This window comes from Aquila chrysaetos, chromosome 18, assembly GCF_900496995.4.
Source record: "Aquila chrysaetos chrysaetos chromosome 18, bAquChr1.4, whole genome shotgun sequence".
Classification (NCBI taxonomy): Eukaryota; Metazoa; Chordata; class Aves; order Accipitriformes; family Accipitridae; genus Aquila; species Aquila chrysaetos.
This window is the reverse complement of record NC_044021.1, coordinates 21,567,402-21,582,734: the sequence shown is the minus strand read 5'-3', so window position 1 is coordinate 21,582,734 and position 15,333 is coordinate 21,567,402. Positions and strand designations below refer to the sequence as shown.

General features: G+C 41.3%; 1 protein-coding gene across 4 annotated transcripts in view; it reads right to left on the bottom strand.

Annotated features, from left to right (window-relative positions):
• RNF144B (ring finger protein 144B) overlaps window positions 1-15,333 on the bottom strand; it is a 91,144-nt gene that overhangs the window by 15,036 nt on the left and 60,775 nt on the right. For all 4 annotated transcript variants that reach the window (XM_030041955.2, XM_030041956.2, XM_030041954.2 and 1 more), the window contains one exon: window positions 4,483-4,587. In XM_030041955.2, coding sequence (XP_029897815.1) covers window positions 4,483-4,587 — 105 coding nt within the window. The remainder of the gene's footprint in view (window positions 1-4,482; window positions 4,588-15,333) is intronic.

Here is a 15,333-nt window from a genome sequence, read left to right as displayed (position 1 = left end):
CTCTTCTCTTATTTAGTGACAAATAAAAACAAAATTAAGACTCTCTCATTTGCTCCCCTTGGATTTATTAAAAAATGAGTAAATAAGAACAAAAATTTTAATGTTGACCCTGAAAAAGCTAGGTCGGCCCGCAACATTTTCTCACCTTCCTCCCCATTTTACCATTTCAATTGCCCCTAGCAAAATGTAAACCAATTTTCAAATTAAAAATAAAACTGGTATTTTAAACTGACTCCCAATGGTATTTTTGTTCAGCTATGTATGGAATATAACACCGTTAAGAATTCTAAGATCTGGGTCACTGTCCCATTTCAGCATCGCTTTACAAAGCACTGACAACCCTCTGTCAAGTTAGCATCGGTGTAGATCATGGATTTACACAGACGGAGAGACAGTAAGCACCATCTACACTGCATGCAAAGGGGTAATTCTCCTTGTCAAACTTAAGAGGCAAAAGGAGAGCCCAAATCAGTATCTTCTTTAGTGCCTGCTGCATGGTTTTAATCCAAATCGGATTATGTATACATGGATCATTGGCATCAGTGTTACAAGCTTCAAAACAATACAGGAATCAGAAATAGCAAAGCACAATCCCCTAGACATTATCCAAGTGTGTATTGCATTAGAAATCCCTGTATGCAGTTGAGACTTACCCTGATTCATAGCTTACGCTGGTGACTGGATTTGCACCACGTAAAACCATTTCAAACCATGATAAATTACCCCTTATTTAGATTAGGGATATTAACTTATCCAATTAAATCAATGGAGCAAATTCCCAAGAGAAACAGGAATATTCTAGACAGAAGAAGTCTGCACGGTTGAAGACAAGTGCATTAACATAACATGTTCCTTCTACCTTCTGCTTCCAGGAAGGAATCCAAATCATCTTTGTTTATTGTACTATTAGAGCTTGAAAAGACAAACATCTTGTTTAATGAGATTGCTTTTAAACTTTCCTTTTTTTTGTGTAACCAGCTATTTGAAACAGAGTATGTAGCTAAAACTATTGCCTTCCCACCACTAATACCCATTTATTTCTACTTAAAACCAGCTATACTACAAGCAACTGCTATCTTGATGCAACAGGCCAAGATAGGACCTAGGATTGCACTTGACTTCAAGCACTCCAGTGGAACAATTCCTCCTGTTTGAATGCCCTATTTGTCAAAACAAAAAAAAATGCTGGGGAATGTACCAGTTTCAACTAGATTTTGTTAAAGTATAAAAAAACCCCAAAACCAAACCCAAACAGAGGGTTTCTGAAAACATATTTTCAAAGTACTGAAAAGTACAATTTTCTAGTTCAAATGAGTTTTCATTTTAAGTTTTTTAAGAACAAAAACCTGGAACATTTTCTTCTGAGGTCCAGAGAGACACAACGACCAAAAGTAAAGCCTTAACTCCCAACATCTCCTATACTCTATGAATAAGCAGTTTACTCCCCAAACACTGATGAAATATTCAACTGTTTTAGAGACACATTCCTGCTATTCCCACTTGCTCATTTCTTCATGAGCCATACAAGAAGAAATTCTATTCCCTGTTTAAAATGTTAACCAGAGTTTTTGGCTCCCTCCACCCCCCGAAAGCAACACAAGAAGCACGTGTCTCAGAATCAAGGCAAGAGCTGTGAAAAGGCTCTCATAATTTAGTACCAAACTAGATAAAACTTTGAAGAATTTTACTGAGAAGATACAACAGATTTAATTCACAATGAAGACAAACACGTCAGCGGAAAGCACTGAAGAAATGTTACACACCTTGAATAAGGACCTTGAGAGAGGGAAGTAGAGGAACTTTCACAGCTATAATGTGTTATAAATTGCTTATAAGCTTTGTTATTAATTGTTCAGTTTCCTTATTGGAGAGAGCTCAATCCAAAATGCACTGAAGTCAATCAAAAGGCTTTCCTTCACTTCAAATTATGCCTAAGTTCACCTTATCTTCTTTGTGCGGGCTAGGGCAAAAGGCATTTAAAAAGCAAACAAAACAACCGCAGTAGCTAACATAATTAGACACAATTTAGTCCAAAGTATAGGAATCAATTTAACACCATGTCCATCACAAAGACAGTTTGAATTCCTATTTTTTCTACAAACTGTAATGGTACCTGGTAAATGTCAGTCACAGCAGAGTCTGAAATGGACATGACATGAAAAATACACTTTTTCAAAACCCTGATGCTAACATGGGAGTAAAAAAAGACCAATTTCCCCCAGTACAGGCAACATGTCATTCCTCATGGCACTGTCCTGGTGAGGAACCTTTTCCTGCCAGATACCAAACATCCAGCCCTCCAGAGGTGAGAAGGCTCATACTTTTACACCAGGAGTTTCAGAGTGTGTAATGAATAAACTGTAATTCTAAATAGTACTTCTAGGCCAAACAATAGCCATATTTAAGCACATTCTCTACCATCTGAATAAAGTTCTGTTTTTTAAATAATAGCTTTTAAAGGTCACATTTTTACATGGAACAGCCTTTATAGTGAAGAAAAAAGAATACAGAGTGCTCATACATAATCTGTAGTTTACATACTAATCTTTCAGATTATTAACAGATTATTGTTCCTGGGGTTTTGGGGGGGATTTCTTCCTTAAAGAAATACGTATTTGGTAAAATACATGAGCAGTTCATTTTAACCAGGTTGGGGGCCTGTTTGCTTTTCAAGCGGAAGGTGTTTCAAGTGCATCACCAAAACGGAGCATCAGAACATTCATTCATCCATGGGACACTAATGCACATTTGGGCTGTTTAGTCATTCTGCCTTCAGCCCAAACACCCAAGGATTAAGCTAATGGTCCATTAATACATGCCCTGGAGTGTCATCGTGCTTTACTAAGGGGAAATACATCTCTCTAATTCCTATAGCATCATAAACCTAGCTTAACAGAGCAGAATTCTTCCTACCATTTTTTAGTGTTACTTAAAAACTCCTTTTCAATAAAGGCTAGTTGCCTTCACTCTGGTGCGATGAGTGGGAGGGACGTTGCTTCACCCTCTCTGTATCTATGCAGAAGAAAGGAGGAAGGGAAACAGCTGGCTACTTTCCACAGTAGCTGGATTCAGCCACAGAAAAGCTCCACCAGATGCTTGCACGCTGTAACAAACATAACTGCAACTCCCAGGCCCTGATTCAGCTAAGCACGGCATTTCAAACGTATACTGGAGAGGAGATCCTGATTTTTTCTGGAGAAAAAGGCATTTGTGGTATTGGGAATTGCACTGCCACTGATTGCATTTGAATAGAATTATATACTTCTACCACAGTTGTCATCTGTATTCATAGGGCTCAAGGGAAACCAGAAGATAAGCTGCTTTTCTTCAGTTCAGGGATGGAGATCTGATTCTCCTTGATTTTATCCCTGCAAACAAATGCAGAGGGAATGCACAAAACCAGACAAAATCCCTTAGCCACCTTTTTTTCCTGGTTTGTTTTTTTTCCTGCTTGTGTTCTCAGGCCCAGCAGGGACCTACCTGGCTCACAAAGCAAGCAAGCAAGAATAGCTGCAGGGCAACATCACATTTGCCCACAGTTTTCCATGGCCTTCTACATACACAGCACAGCTGGCACGTAAGAGGGTTCCAGCCACACTGCCAACAGCTCTTCCCTGTGTCATGGGTTTGGAGCTAAGCCCAATTCAGAAACTCTACACCAGCTCTATGTCAGGCAGGAGGCTGCTTGAGCATTGCTGGGAGGCCACCGGGCAGTGTGGTAGGGGCCATCTACAGCCCCCTTGAACCCCGTTGTCCCCAGTGGTGCAAGAAGGTCTGAGGTACACATTTTCCCTCCAGTTTCTCCTCCTCCAACTTTCAAACTGAACCTTCCAGTTACTGTGGGAGATTGTGCACATGCCAGATGTGCAAACAGCTCTGCCTAAACCTCATTTAGCTTCTGAGCTCTCAATCTCTCCCATACCTGCCTTGGGAATGAAGACACTTTTTGCATCTCTTAAGACCTACTTCCACCCAGTGCTGTGCAGATACCTTTCTTTCCATATAACTATACAGAGTCCTGTGTGTTTATATTGGACTGCAAATTGGTTGTTGCAGCCCAATATAAACATACACGAAGAAATTCTGGCCTTGTGTACCACCAGTTTGAGTTCTTGAGTTAAGAGAGGCACAAGAATTTCAGTGTTTGCAGTCAAATCAAACCTGATTTAACTGATAGTGCTAATGGAGGCTTAGCAATTCTGGGATACACGGTATTCTGGTTAAGTCACCTGCATGGGAAATTCAGAGGTTGTCCGGATGCCAAGTAAGCCTTTCCTGAAGGCACAGAGGGAGGGAAAAATGAGCAAAACCCTTGAAAAACATCTGTTTGTTTCTAGTTCCTCTTGTCAGTCCGGCTTCTTGCCAAAAGCTCATTAAAGGTAATTAAAGGGAGGAAAAAGTGTATGATCATATTTATTATGTAGATAAAGAAGTTTGGGAGGGGTTACGTTGAAAAAAAGAGAAAGAAAAAAGTGTTGATACCTCTGCTTCTTGTAGGGTCCCATGGTTCAAGCATACCATGTCTGGACATGTGATAGGAGAACCACAGCCTTCTTGAATTGCCAGCTGCATGTACTGTTTTAGGCACTAGAAACAAGTAAAGAAAAGAAAAAAAAAGTTATAGCCCACATGTTGGTAACACACAGATGCTAGAGATGCTGCACAGCTACCACCTCTACTGCCTTAATTGGCTGTCCTGAAGCTCCAGCACACAGAAAACATCAATTATTACAAGCATGAATGCTACAAGTCATTACATTGGAAAGAATGCAACAAAGACCAATTAATTATGCATGACTTCATCTGCCAAGCATTGCGTTTACCCAAGTCAGCAAGTCAGACCTTTCAGCACCAACAACCCTTACGCTCTGCTAAACTGGGATTGGAAGATTTAGGAGGGGGGAGTATCTTTCATCCTAATTAAACAGGCTTCGGTCTTTTGTCTTTCCTTCTGTGTTCTTAATTCAGACTCTCAGCCAGCAGTCTCCATTGTAGGAGACCTCATTTACGAGAAAGAGACTACTGTTCTCAGCTGCATAAAAGGGGAAGGGGGTTTATAACCTGGTTAGGAGGTTATAATCTGCCCTAGAAGATGTGGAGCTACCGGTTCTTCCCCCTCCCCAGATCAGGCAATTTCCATCGTTTACCATGATTTATCATCAGCCTCTAGTCTATTAAGCAGGAGTTCAAAGTCCATTTCCAGCATGGAGGCCATCTCCTGAATGTTTCCAAATTGTTTCATTACATAAAAATGGCAGGCCTCCCTCCTCCAAGGAAAAAAAGCCCTCTGTTCTCCCCACATTTTATTTGGCATGCCAGTTCCAAATATATTCAGCTTGTCTTTTTAACACATACTATAGAGTCTTCAATAAAATCATGGCATAAAACTGGTGCAATGGCCCAAAGAACAGTGCTTGAATTGTGTCTCCAAACTGCACAGGTAAATAAGTGAGCTCACTTCTAAATCAAACAAAACAACCAAGTCTCCTCAAAATAATGACAAGGCATACAGTAAATTGCAAATCACTGTTAACAAAATACCAAAACATGGATTTCTGGCAGATTTTGGTATCAACTTGCATAGTTTATTGTAAATGAAAACCAACATATTTTACAAGCAGCAGGACTAATGCAGCTTTGTTCCCTCCAGATTTGTATTTCATGCCCACGTGATAAACCTCTCCTCCTCAGTACCGCTGGCTTCTTCCCTTATTGCCCCATCAGTTTTCAAGAAACATGTCAAAGCGTAAGGTCTTTGAAACCTCTGTCTCTGCCAACTTCTGGAACAGCACTGGGTTCAAAAGCTACTAGGTGGGTTATGGGGAAATCACAGCCTTTCAGAGCATTACCTCGGGTTAAAGCCCCAAGACTCTTCACAAACTGTTTTTCCAGTATTTATAGGCATTTAACATTCAAGTCTGTGTTAGTTTGGACTGTTCTGAGAAAGCCTTGCATGTTGTGCTCTGAAAAGAAATTTCCTCATTTGTATTTTTATTGGAAAACTGGTACCCTCTGAAATGTCAGGATAATTAGGACTTTTACAAATGGAAATGAGGTTTCCTTATTATTCTGTCTGTCTCTCTACTGAAACGTCCACGTCCACATGTTTTGGTTAATTCTGAGGAACTATACAGAGATATTAGTTCAAGCAAGTAGAATCAGCTTAACTTAGTGTCATTTTAAATGAGCTTACTTTTGATTTGCAAATATTTGAAGTGTATTCATTTAGAAGAATGTAGGGGTACAACCTAAACGGTAAGCTTTAAATATCTAGCTCATTAAGCACTAATGGATTCAGATCCAGCACACACCCCTATAGGAAGGCAGTAGAGCAGCCTGTAAGGAATTGATGGTGCAAGCAGTATGTGGGAGGTGAGGGAAATACTCACAGGTGAAGAGCAAAAAAGAAATCATGTCAGTAACTGAAGGCAGTATTAGCTTCTTAGGGAATATCAGCCAGACTTAACCAGGAACTATTCTTTTATTATTCAAACAGCAGTATCAGTGCCTTGTCCCATCTCCTCGCCCACCTCTCGCAAAGGCCTCTAGGCACAGTGCGTATAAAAAGTCAGTTTAACCACCGGATCCAATCACCCCACTCGCACATGCAGCTCCTCCACAGAGCAGTGAGCAGAAGCAGGTACGTAACCACGGTGGTGCCTGGGAGCCGGTACCCCAGAGACACCAGAGCTGCCGGGGTCCTGCCCACATCTGCTGCCACCACGGTCTCGGCAGTGGCAGCAGGTGACACAGGGAAAGCCAAAAAAGTGTCCCCAGAGCCCAGGGTGACTCCCAGTGCCATTACTGATGCAGATGGAGACTGTGGGTGACCTGTTCCTGCAGCCCCACGTTCATTAAGCACCTGGCATTGCCCACATGCTTCAGCCCCTTTCACAAGAGAAACGGGGTTATCAAGTGCTCACTCCCTGCACAAATTTCCTCCCTGGTTTGTGCCTGTACCCAGCCTCCACCAGCAACGATGCAAACAGAAAATTCTGCCCTCTGAGCCCCTTCCCCAAAGCCAGCACGCGCTGCAGTGTGTTGGGTGCACTTCTTTGATCCCTGGGTGATGCTCCAGCAGAGCCTCCTTACATCTCACTCCCTCTCCTCATGAGAGACCCGATTACTTTCTGGATCAAGTGTCAGGGAAGCATTTGGGGAAGGGCGAATGCTTCCCTCCCACCAAAGCATTTAGTTTGCCTTAATTCCTCAGCAAGCATGGGAGAGCAACCTTTTACTTTCGCTAAGATCCTGGCTTCTGTCTCCTCTGTGGTGCTGCCTGATAGTTAGTAATTTGTTTTGACAGCATGGTACAGTGGATTTGTATTCTGGGGGCAGCTCAGGTCAGATGGTTACAGAGGGAGGACAAAGCCTGAGAAGTTACTGCAGGCCTAGCAGCAGCCCAGAGGCTTGTTCTTAATTTAGATTTCCAGGACAGAAGCTCAGAGCACTGACAATTACCCTTCCGTGCAAGGATGGGCATGAAGCTCTTAAGGCGCTTCGATCCACAGTATGGATTTTGCAATCAGTTTCAATATGCAGTGTCTAAATCATTAGGGGTACCAAGCCAGGAGAACAGAGGTTTCTGAGGATTGCTAATGCATCTGGACTCTCCTTCTCTTCTAGCTCACTGCCTGGTTGTAGGTGAAGATAGGTGAGCAACTGGAGCCTTTTGCGATATTTTTAGAGGGTGCTGTGCTTTCAGAGGGTGACTTGGAGAGATTTTATAATAGGGCTGTGCAGTGCCATGGATCTTCAAATGTTTCAGAGAAAACCTCCCTGTTAAATAGTTTTCATAGGTATTATATCTTTTGCCTTGATTTTCTGCATTTGGAGAAGTTGCTGGGGGTGCAAATCAAGAAGCTGATGGAAGGACTTAAAGGTGCTGGGAAACTCGAAGGAAGCATTTAACATGTACCACTGAAGGATTACACTTTTTACCCAAGTCTGTACATGAATGAAGATGTGAACTTCTTGCTCCCTCTTTCACAAGTTAGGAGCAAAGAAGACACAGTGGAAAATCACTAAAATTTTAAAATATGCCTTCACTTTAACAGTAAGACTGGTTTTAGAGGGGTTTTACTATCAACTACAGCTCAGCTACTAATTTAGCTACTTACTTGAAAAGTAGCAAATAAAAGTATCTGAAAAGATGTACAAGCTGCAAATGTGATGAAAAGAGGATTCAATGTCTATATAACGAGTCATGACTGACCTTCTCAGCAGTATGTCCTCCCACACTATGGAGAATACATTATACAGACATAAAATGGTAAGACTTTGTGCATTTTGTCTACAAAAATCAGCAGTATCTCAGTTAGGAAAACCGCACACACTACATATGCTACTTAATTGCTCTACAAAGTGAAGGTAAGATCAAGATACTCAGCCTTCTGTGGTATTAGAGTTCCTTGAAAGGACCTTAATCTTGACATCCAAGAAATCACCAGGCCTCAACACCCTTGGGCTACACTCGCCCACCAATTTCCTGCAGTGCGGTGAGAGCAGTCAGTGGCTGGAGAGGCCACACCACAGGACCTGTGGCTTACAGTGACAGTCATCCCATTGTCTTACCCTCCATGGCCAGAGCAAGTCATCCGCAGTGATCCTCCTCCTACCAGCACAGTGAGGTTTCCACGAATGCATCACATAGTCAAGGCAGAGTGGTTGAGGCAACAGACTAAAAATCTGCTGAGGTCTTGCTGAACAGGTTTGAATCCTACCGACTACAGATGAAATTGGATGGTTGGCTCCATTATGTTCACCCCTCAAATAAATGGTGAACACCAACACAAGGAATTTTAACTTCCATACCTGCAAGTGTACCCTAATCAGTTACATTCAGTTTACTCAGATTTTCCCCACTGAGCAACTATACCATGTACATATCTGAGTTCTGGGATACACAACAAAATCCGGATGCAATCAAGCAAGAGGGATCAATTCAAATGTTATGATGTAATTCCACCAGTAAAACTCAGTACACCTAACAGAAGGCTTTGGTGCTGAACTAACTTTGCCAAGCATGTTTTGCTCCTGCTGGACTACTGTCAACTTCAGTGGAAAGAGTACTACAAGTAATTTTTTCTCTGCCTGAGGTTCACAAAGTATAATGACACCTTTTTCAAATTATTTGCTGTCTAAGCATTTTGGGGCAAGAATTTTTTTCCTCTTATGCTGCTTTTGTCTTTCAGGCCATCACCTTCCTCTGTTTAATAAAATAAGGTCAGTATCAATTTACCTACTTCACAAAATGCTACTCACGAGTAAGTTAAGGCCTGTAAAGTACCTGGATCAAATTATCATGCAACATATATGCATTTCTTTTTTATCTTGCAGAACTTGTTAGAAAGATTACAATTTAGCCAAATATTTACATTTGCCCCAAGTACACACTCCCCTCCTGGAGCTAAGGCTTTGTTGAAAGTGTATGTTGTAACATGAGGGAAGAACCTTTAAAAAATCACTGAAAAGCCCAATCCAGGAACGCACAAACTAGTAACATAAAAAATTCCTTCTTCAGTAATAAACACTTCCTCTAATCTTCAGAAGTGTTTTCTATGGTCAGCTGCGAGCCCCAGGAATACAAAATTCTGTTCAGGCTATTCATGGATTTTTCATTTCAACACTTCTACACGCTGCTCGAACTTCAACTTCTTTTTCCCCCAAAGTACATTGTACAGAGGGGATTTTTAATGTACTGACCAATACTGTTTGGCAATGTATCTAATCTGCACAGGGACCATAACAGTTCTGCATTTTAACATAAGAATGAGTTGGAAGTATAATTTCAGTATTATGTTGCTAGGTAATGATGTGACAAAGGGACTATATATCCCTCTCACTGTGAAATCTTATGTTTCTGTTCAAAGCCATTTTCAGATAATCTCCATACCAGAGACAAAAGATGGACCTCAGTCATTCCTACATACTGCTTTTTCAAGTACCTTGATATGTTCCATTACCTTGCTCCTCTCCCATCTGCATGCAGCTCTTCAGCTCCCTAAATGCAGCCTCATTAGTTTGCATGCAAAAGCATAAAAAGAAACCACATACGTAATTTGACAAAACTGAACAGGTAGTTTTATTAAGAAACGTGGAGGGATGGCTAGGAAGAAGAAAGGAACGGAAAGCACTGGCCTATTTTCCTGTCAAATACTACAGATATTGCTGATAGCCACTGTGCAGCAGTTGATACAGGATAAGTAAGGGTATTTGTCTTTACTTAAATTGCAGAAAGGGAAAAAAATGGATCTACAGTATTTCTTAACCAGTACAAGGGCATGATCTACATTAAATATGAAAATGCAAGAAATGATTGAAGGCATCTTGCCAAAACAAGAAGGTCTTTTCTACTAACGTATAACTTGAAGACAATTTCAATTTCAGAAAAATTAAGAAAACCTCAGGTTTTCATCTTAAAATCCTCAAGACTGATTTAAAATGTTAAATCTCTCTTCCAGATTTGTCCTCAAAACTGTTATTGGCTTGGGTTTGGGGTTTTTTTAGCCTTAGCCTTTTTATAAACTCAAAATTTGGAGGAGTGAAGAAAAAAAAGACTGTATATGGAGAGAAAACAACTTTTCAGTTTGCATTCCAGAGTGTCTTATGATTCAGAACAAATCAACAGATAGGCATTTAGTTTTCATTTCAGTTCTGGGCAGTGTTTATGTACTTTTGATTCAGTAAGACATAACTTTCATTTCTTTCTTATCATTTACAAATGTTACCTGTTCTTCAGTGCATACACAAGACAACGTAGTAGTCATGTAGTTTTAAATGGATTATGTAGTATTACTGACTTCAGTAAGACAATTCATGTCAGAACTCTAAATTTAACCACCTGATCCACTCAGCACTTAATCAATTGTGTACTCAAATATACAACCCCCCCCCCCAAAACAGTACTCATAGTGTTTATGACAGATCTACATAACATTTAGCAATATGTTCATCATTGTCATGACATCTGCACTTATGCATGTTCAATCTCTAAAAATGGGCCAGTTGCTTTCAATGTGTGGTAACTGAACTCCTGGAATCTCTCCAGTATTTCTCAACAGGTCTTAAAACTAGATGAATCAAATCTATTGGCAATTAGCTTGGAGGCATCTGCACTTCACTTGGAAAAAAATGTGAGGCTTTTCCAATTAAATAGAGTTTTTAAAAAGGACACCACAGAAATAGCCATTTATTAAGTTGTTAGACATAAACTTATGATAGGCATGGTTTAAAGTGAAAAACAAAAGTCCAATGAAACATGCATTTGTATTGCCCAATCTATATTTTAACTGCTAAGGACCAGACGCAGTGATAAATGAAGTTACTTTCAAATGGATAGAAGATCAGGCCATGTAAGAGCCTCATTGAGAAAGATGCTTGAAAGAAAGTGAAAAAATGCCCCTTTAGCCTCAAATGACGTACAGTCATCTTGTGGCTCAGTAGAAGGGGAGGAATAACATCACTGACAAGCATTTTATTTTGTCATGACCAAGTGAAAACATCAAGCAAACATGACAACAGACCAGAATATAATGGCCTACCGCTGCTCCACAAGCCTATTTTTTAGGGGATCTTTCAGGCATATCTGAGAAATACATTGTCATCAGCTTTGTCTCAAAAGATCTACCACCAATGGCGCTAGATTCTGCTCAGATACACAGTCTAAAACCAATTTACACATGGCCTGCTACATCCTGGCAGCCTTTCATAAAAGTCAGGATAGGTTCCTGGTAATCGTTGCCATGAAGTGGTACCACCAAACAGAAAAGGACCAAAGAACAGGACCAGAGAAACTGATCCTTCCCAAAACCGAACCAGCTGCGACTACCATTTCTCTTGCAAATGAATCTGTGTCCGGCCAAACCTGGCCTCACCAACAGCTACAAAACAGACATGACCATGAGGCTTATGTCACAGGCTGGCTCAGTTAATGTGGCACTCTGAGGCACTGACAAGTTACTTCACAACTGTTTCTTCATTTGTTAAATGGAGATAACACCAACTTCACTGATGCGGTGCTGTCATTAAACATGTTAGTTCCCTATTCCTCACCTGTCTTCCCTTGGCCACCATCCAGATGCTGCCAACTCTACTGACTTCAGAAACATGTAGCCCCTCTTCCTGAATAGTAGCATCCATCAAAAGGCAGTGGGTACATTTGTGCTCTTTTGGTACCCCTACTAACTCTGCCTTTGGTGTGACTCTGCACAGAGATGCATGCAAGAAGTTCTTAAACCATCTAAATTACTATAAAAGTGCTATGTGTTCACTGCCAATATTAGCAGGTGTGGGCATTTTCTTTTTTGTAACTTTAAAACAAAGCTATTCTGAAACATTTCAAAGGTTGAGCTGGGAAAAAAGAATCCAAAATGTCAAAACTTGACAGCTTGCTATCTGTGGGTGGAAGCAGAAAACAACCTAAGGTGAGCTTTATATAAAGTAAGTGGGGCATTGCAGCACAAGGTCTATTTAGGAAGGGGAGAAGGTAGTGTTCTGGTGCAGCTGTGAGCACATGCAGGTGTCTCCTAGGACGGGGGAAAGAGGAGGAAGAATAGGAGACAAAACCCCTTCTTGAAAATTAGCACCAAGAAACAGAAGAGATACTAAACCCCAGTGTTGGCTAGATGAAGGCAAATCCAAATTTTCCCCTACTTATACGTTTTAGTAAGTAGTCTTTCACTGGAGTATTCATGTACATTTGCTCCATTTAGCAGGCATCCCATGCTCTTTGTCATCTGTCTCCTCCTTGTCTTTGATCTACTTGGTCTCCTCTGCTCTCAGGCTTTTCTGCCCATGCTTTTTGCTGTTGATGCTGATCCTTCACATCAGTTTGTCTCCAGTTCTCCAGTGCTCCCATGCACAAGCAATCTGAGGCTTTACAGCACTAAGGACAAAACGTCAATATTTAGCCACCCAAAGGAGGCAGGGCAATGCAGAGCCGCTCTTAAAAAGATTAAGGAAAGCAGAGGAGTCTTAGCGTGTCCTGCTGATGAAGTGCAACAGACAAACTCCTATTTCTGGAAGGGTTTCGTCTTCCCCTCTAGCAAAAGTAGCTGGCAGCAGCATGCAAGCCCCTCTCTTGGAGGCTGCAGCCTCCCAAGGCCCTGACTCGCCAGGCAGGCAGCTGCCCAGAGCACCAGGCTGTCAACAGCAGCGAAAGAGCCTTTTTTGCCCACGTCTAGCCCTGGCCTTGCTGTCACATAGCTACAGTGGAAAATCTTGGTCTCCCAAATGCCTTTGGATCACCTTCTACCTGTAAAATAGCCAAGACAGCACAGAAGCTACCCATGCTTCTATTCAACATTGCACACTTGAGTTCTCCTTCCAAGGTTGCGTGAAGTTTAATCTCATTTAGACAGCATTGTGCGCACCAAAATAACAAACAGGTGGATCATCATGATATTTGTTTTGCGTGTTTTGTAACTCAGTTACCTCACACGCTTCTCAGAAGTACAAGAACCAACAAAGAATTTGCTTGGAAAAAAAGAAGGGTGAATCATGCTAGGTCTGCATAAACATGTGCTGACAACACAGAAGCAAATATATGACAGTATCTTCTGTTTTCAGTTTGTTACATGTTGTCTTAGGCATCTCCAACCCTCTTCCAGTAAATAACACACAAGACAGATATAAGCTGCTGCTTGACGTAAATAGCAGCAATGCCATTTATTGCTCACCTGGCTCTCATCAGGACTCTGAAATGCTTAGGAGGAGGAGGAAAAAGAGAAAAGACAAAAACAAACAGAAGTGGCGTGCAGGGAAGAAGCTGACACCAGCTTTTTTACTGACCCCCAAACCCACGTTTTCTGTAACAGCACTCCACTGGTTCCCTTCTGACATCACTGCCACCAGGGCAATCTTACCACACCTGGTAAAACCTCACCTCCATGACTGCTTACAGGCTACAGACTCGCACTGAGTCTTCCGTAGGGCCCTTAGTATTTCCAGTATTACTGCTACTCCTGCACTCCTCACTACTGCTTCCAAAGGGTAATTCATGCTGTGCCAGCTACCAGGGCATTTCTAGCAAGAGGAAGCGAGGTACATGCGATCACACCACTCATTGTCTCTCCCAGCTGTTTTTCCAGTTTCAGCCAGGTTTTGAAAAGGCGGGAGTCTCCAAGACGTATACTTTCCAGCCAGTCTAATGAGCACCAAAGCATGGGCAACACCCAGTGCCCCCTCCAAAGGCAAAGCAGGGAGGTCAGCCTGTCCATTTCTGGCACTACCCTGCCAGAGCACTTCTGACTCTTGCCTGAGTGAGGCACCACTGGAGCTATCTGGAGGAGGAAGAAGAAGAGCAAAGGACACAAACATGTAAGAATATTGACTAGAAATAAGCGTAATATTCAAAATATAATTTTGTATCTATCAGGATGTAATTAATATTAGTTTCTTTGGACCCAGATATAAGTGCACTAAAATACTGTATTTTGTAACACTGTGATGGTGTAGCCACACACAGCGTGTAAGTATTTTACACACATAAGTGAGCGATGTGACCACCACAGGGGCAAAAACCTGTGTAGTTGCACATGGGCACATCCAAGGAAGAAAAAGTTGCAAGGCAACAAGGTAAGCACAAGGGACTGCAGATAGGAAGGACATCCCACCAAATATACAAGAAGGATGACTGGCAAGCCAAAAACCAAGATAAGTAGTATCAGGAACAGATGAAATCCCCTCCCCTTTAGGGAGTGAGGCAGTAGCATAAAACCGTGCAGCTTAAGCAATACATATATTGCTGAATATATATATGTAAGAGTGTGCACCACAGCATGGCACTCCACAAAAGTTTTATAGGTATAAGAAATGACCTGAATAATATAAAGTGCAGTCCTGTAAAACTTTTGCAGATAAAATGTACCTCACATCTCTGCCCAACCCTCTTCAGAGATCAGTCTTTCATTCAAAACTAATATAGTCCAACACAATAAAACCAAGCCATCAGGTACACTATAGACATTTCCAAATTCTTGGGATGTGTAAATGTGTGCTTTATCTCACATTTCAGTGGAGTCTTATGTGCAACAAATGTTGAGAAATACAATGCTAATGCCTCTTCAGACCTGACTGGGCTACCAAGTAAGATGGCTAGCGTGTTCTGCAAGCCATCTGCTTTTTCTTCTCTGAACAGAGAGAGTAAAAATGTTTATAGCTATTTGAAAAACTCCTGTCTTACTAGCAACATCCCACCAAAATGCAAACATACACCTTCTTAAACACAGTTTACTTACTTTGGCTAGAATACAGCTTTTATGAGGTATAATGTTTATTACCAGAGTTTCTAAGCTGAAAAAATAGCTGCACACAATTCTAATTCATTTAAAT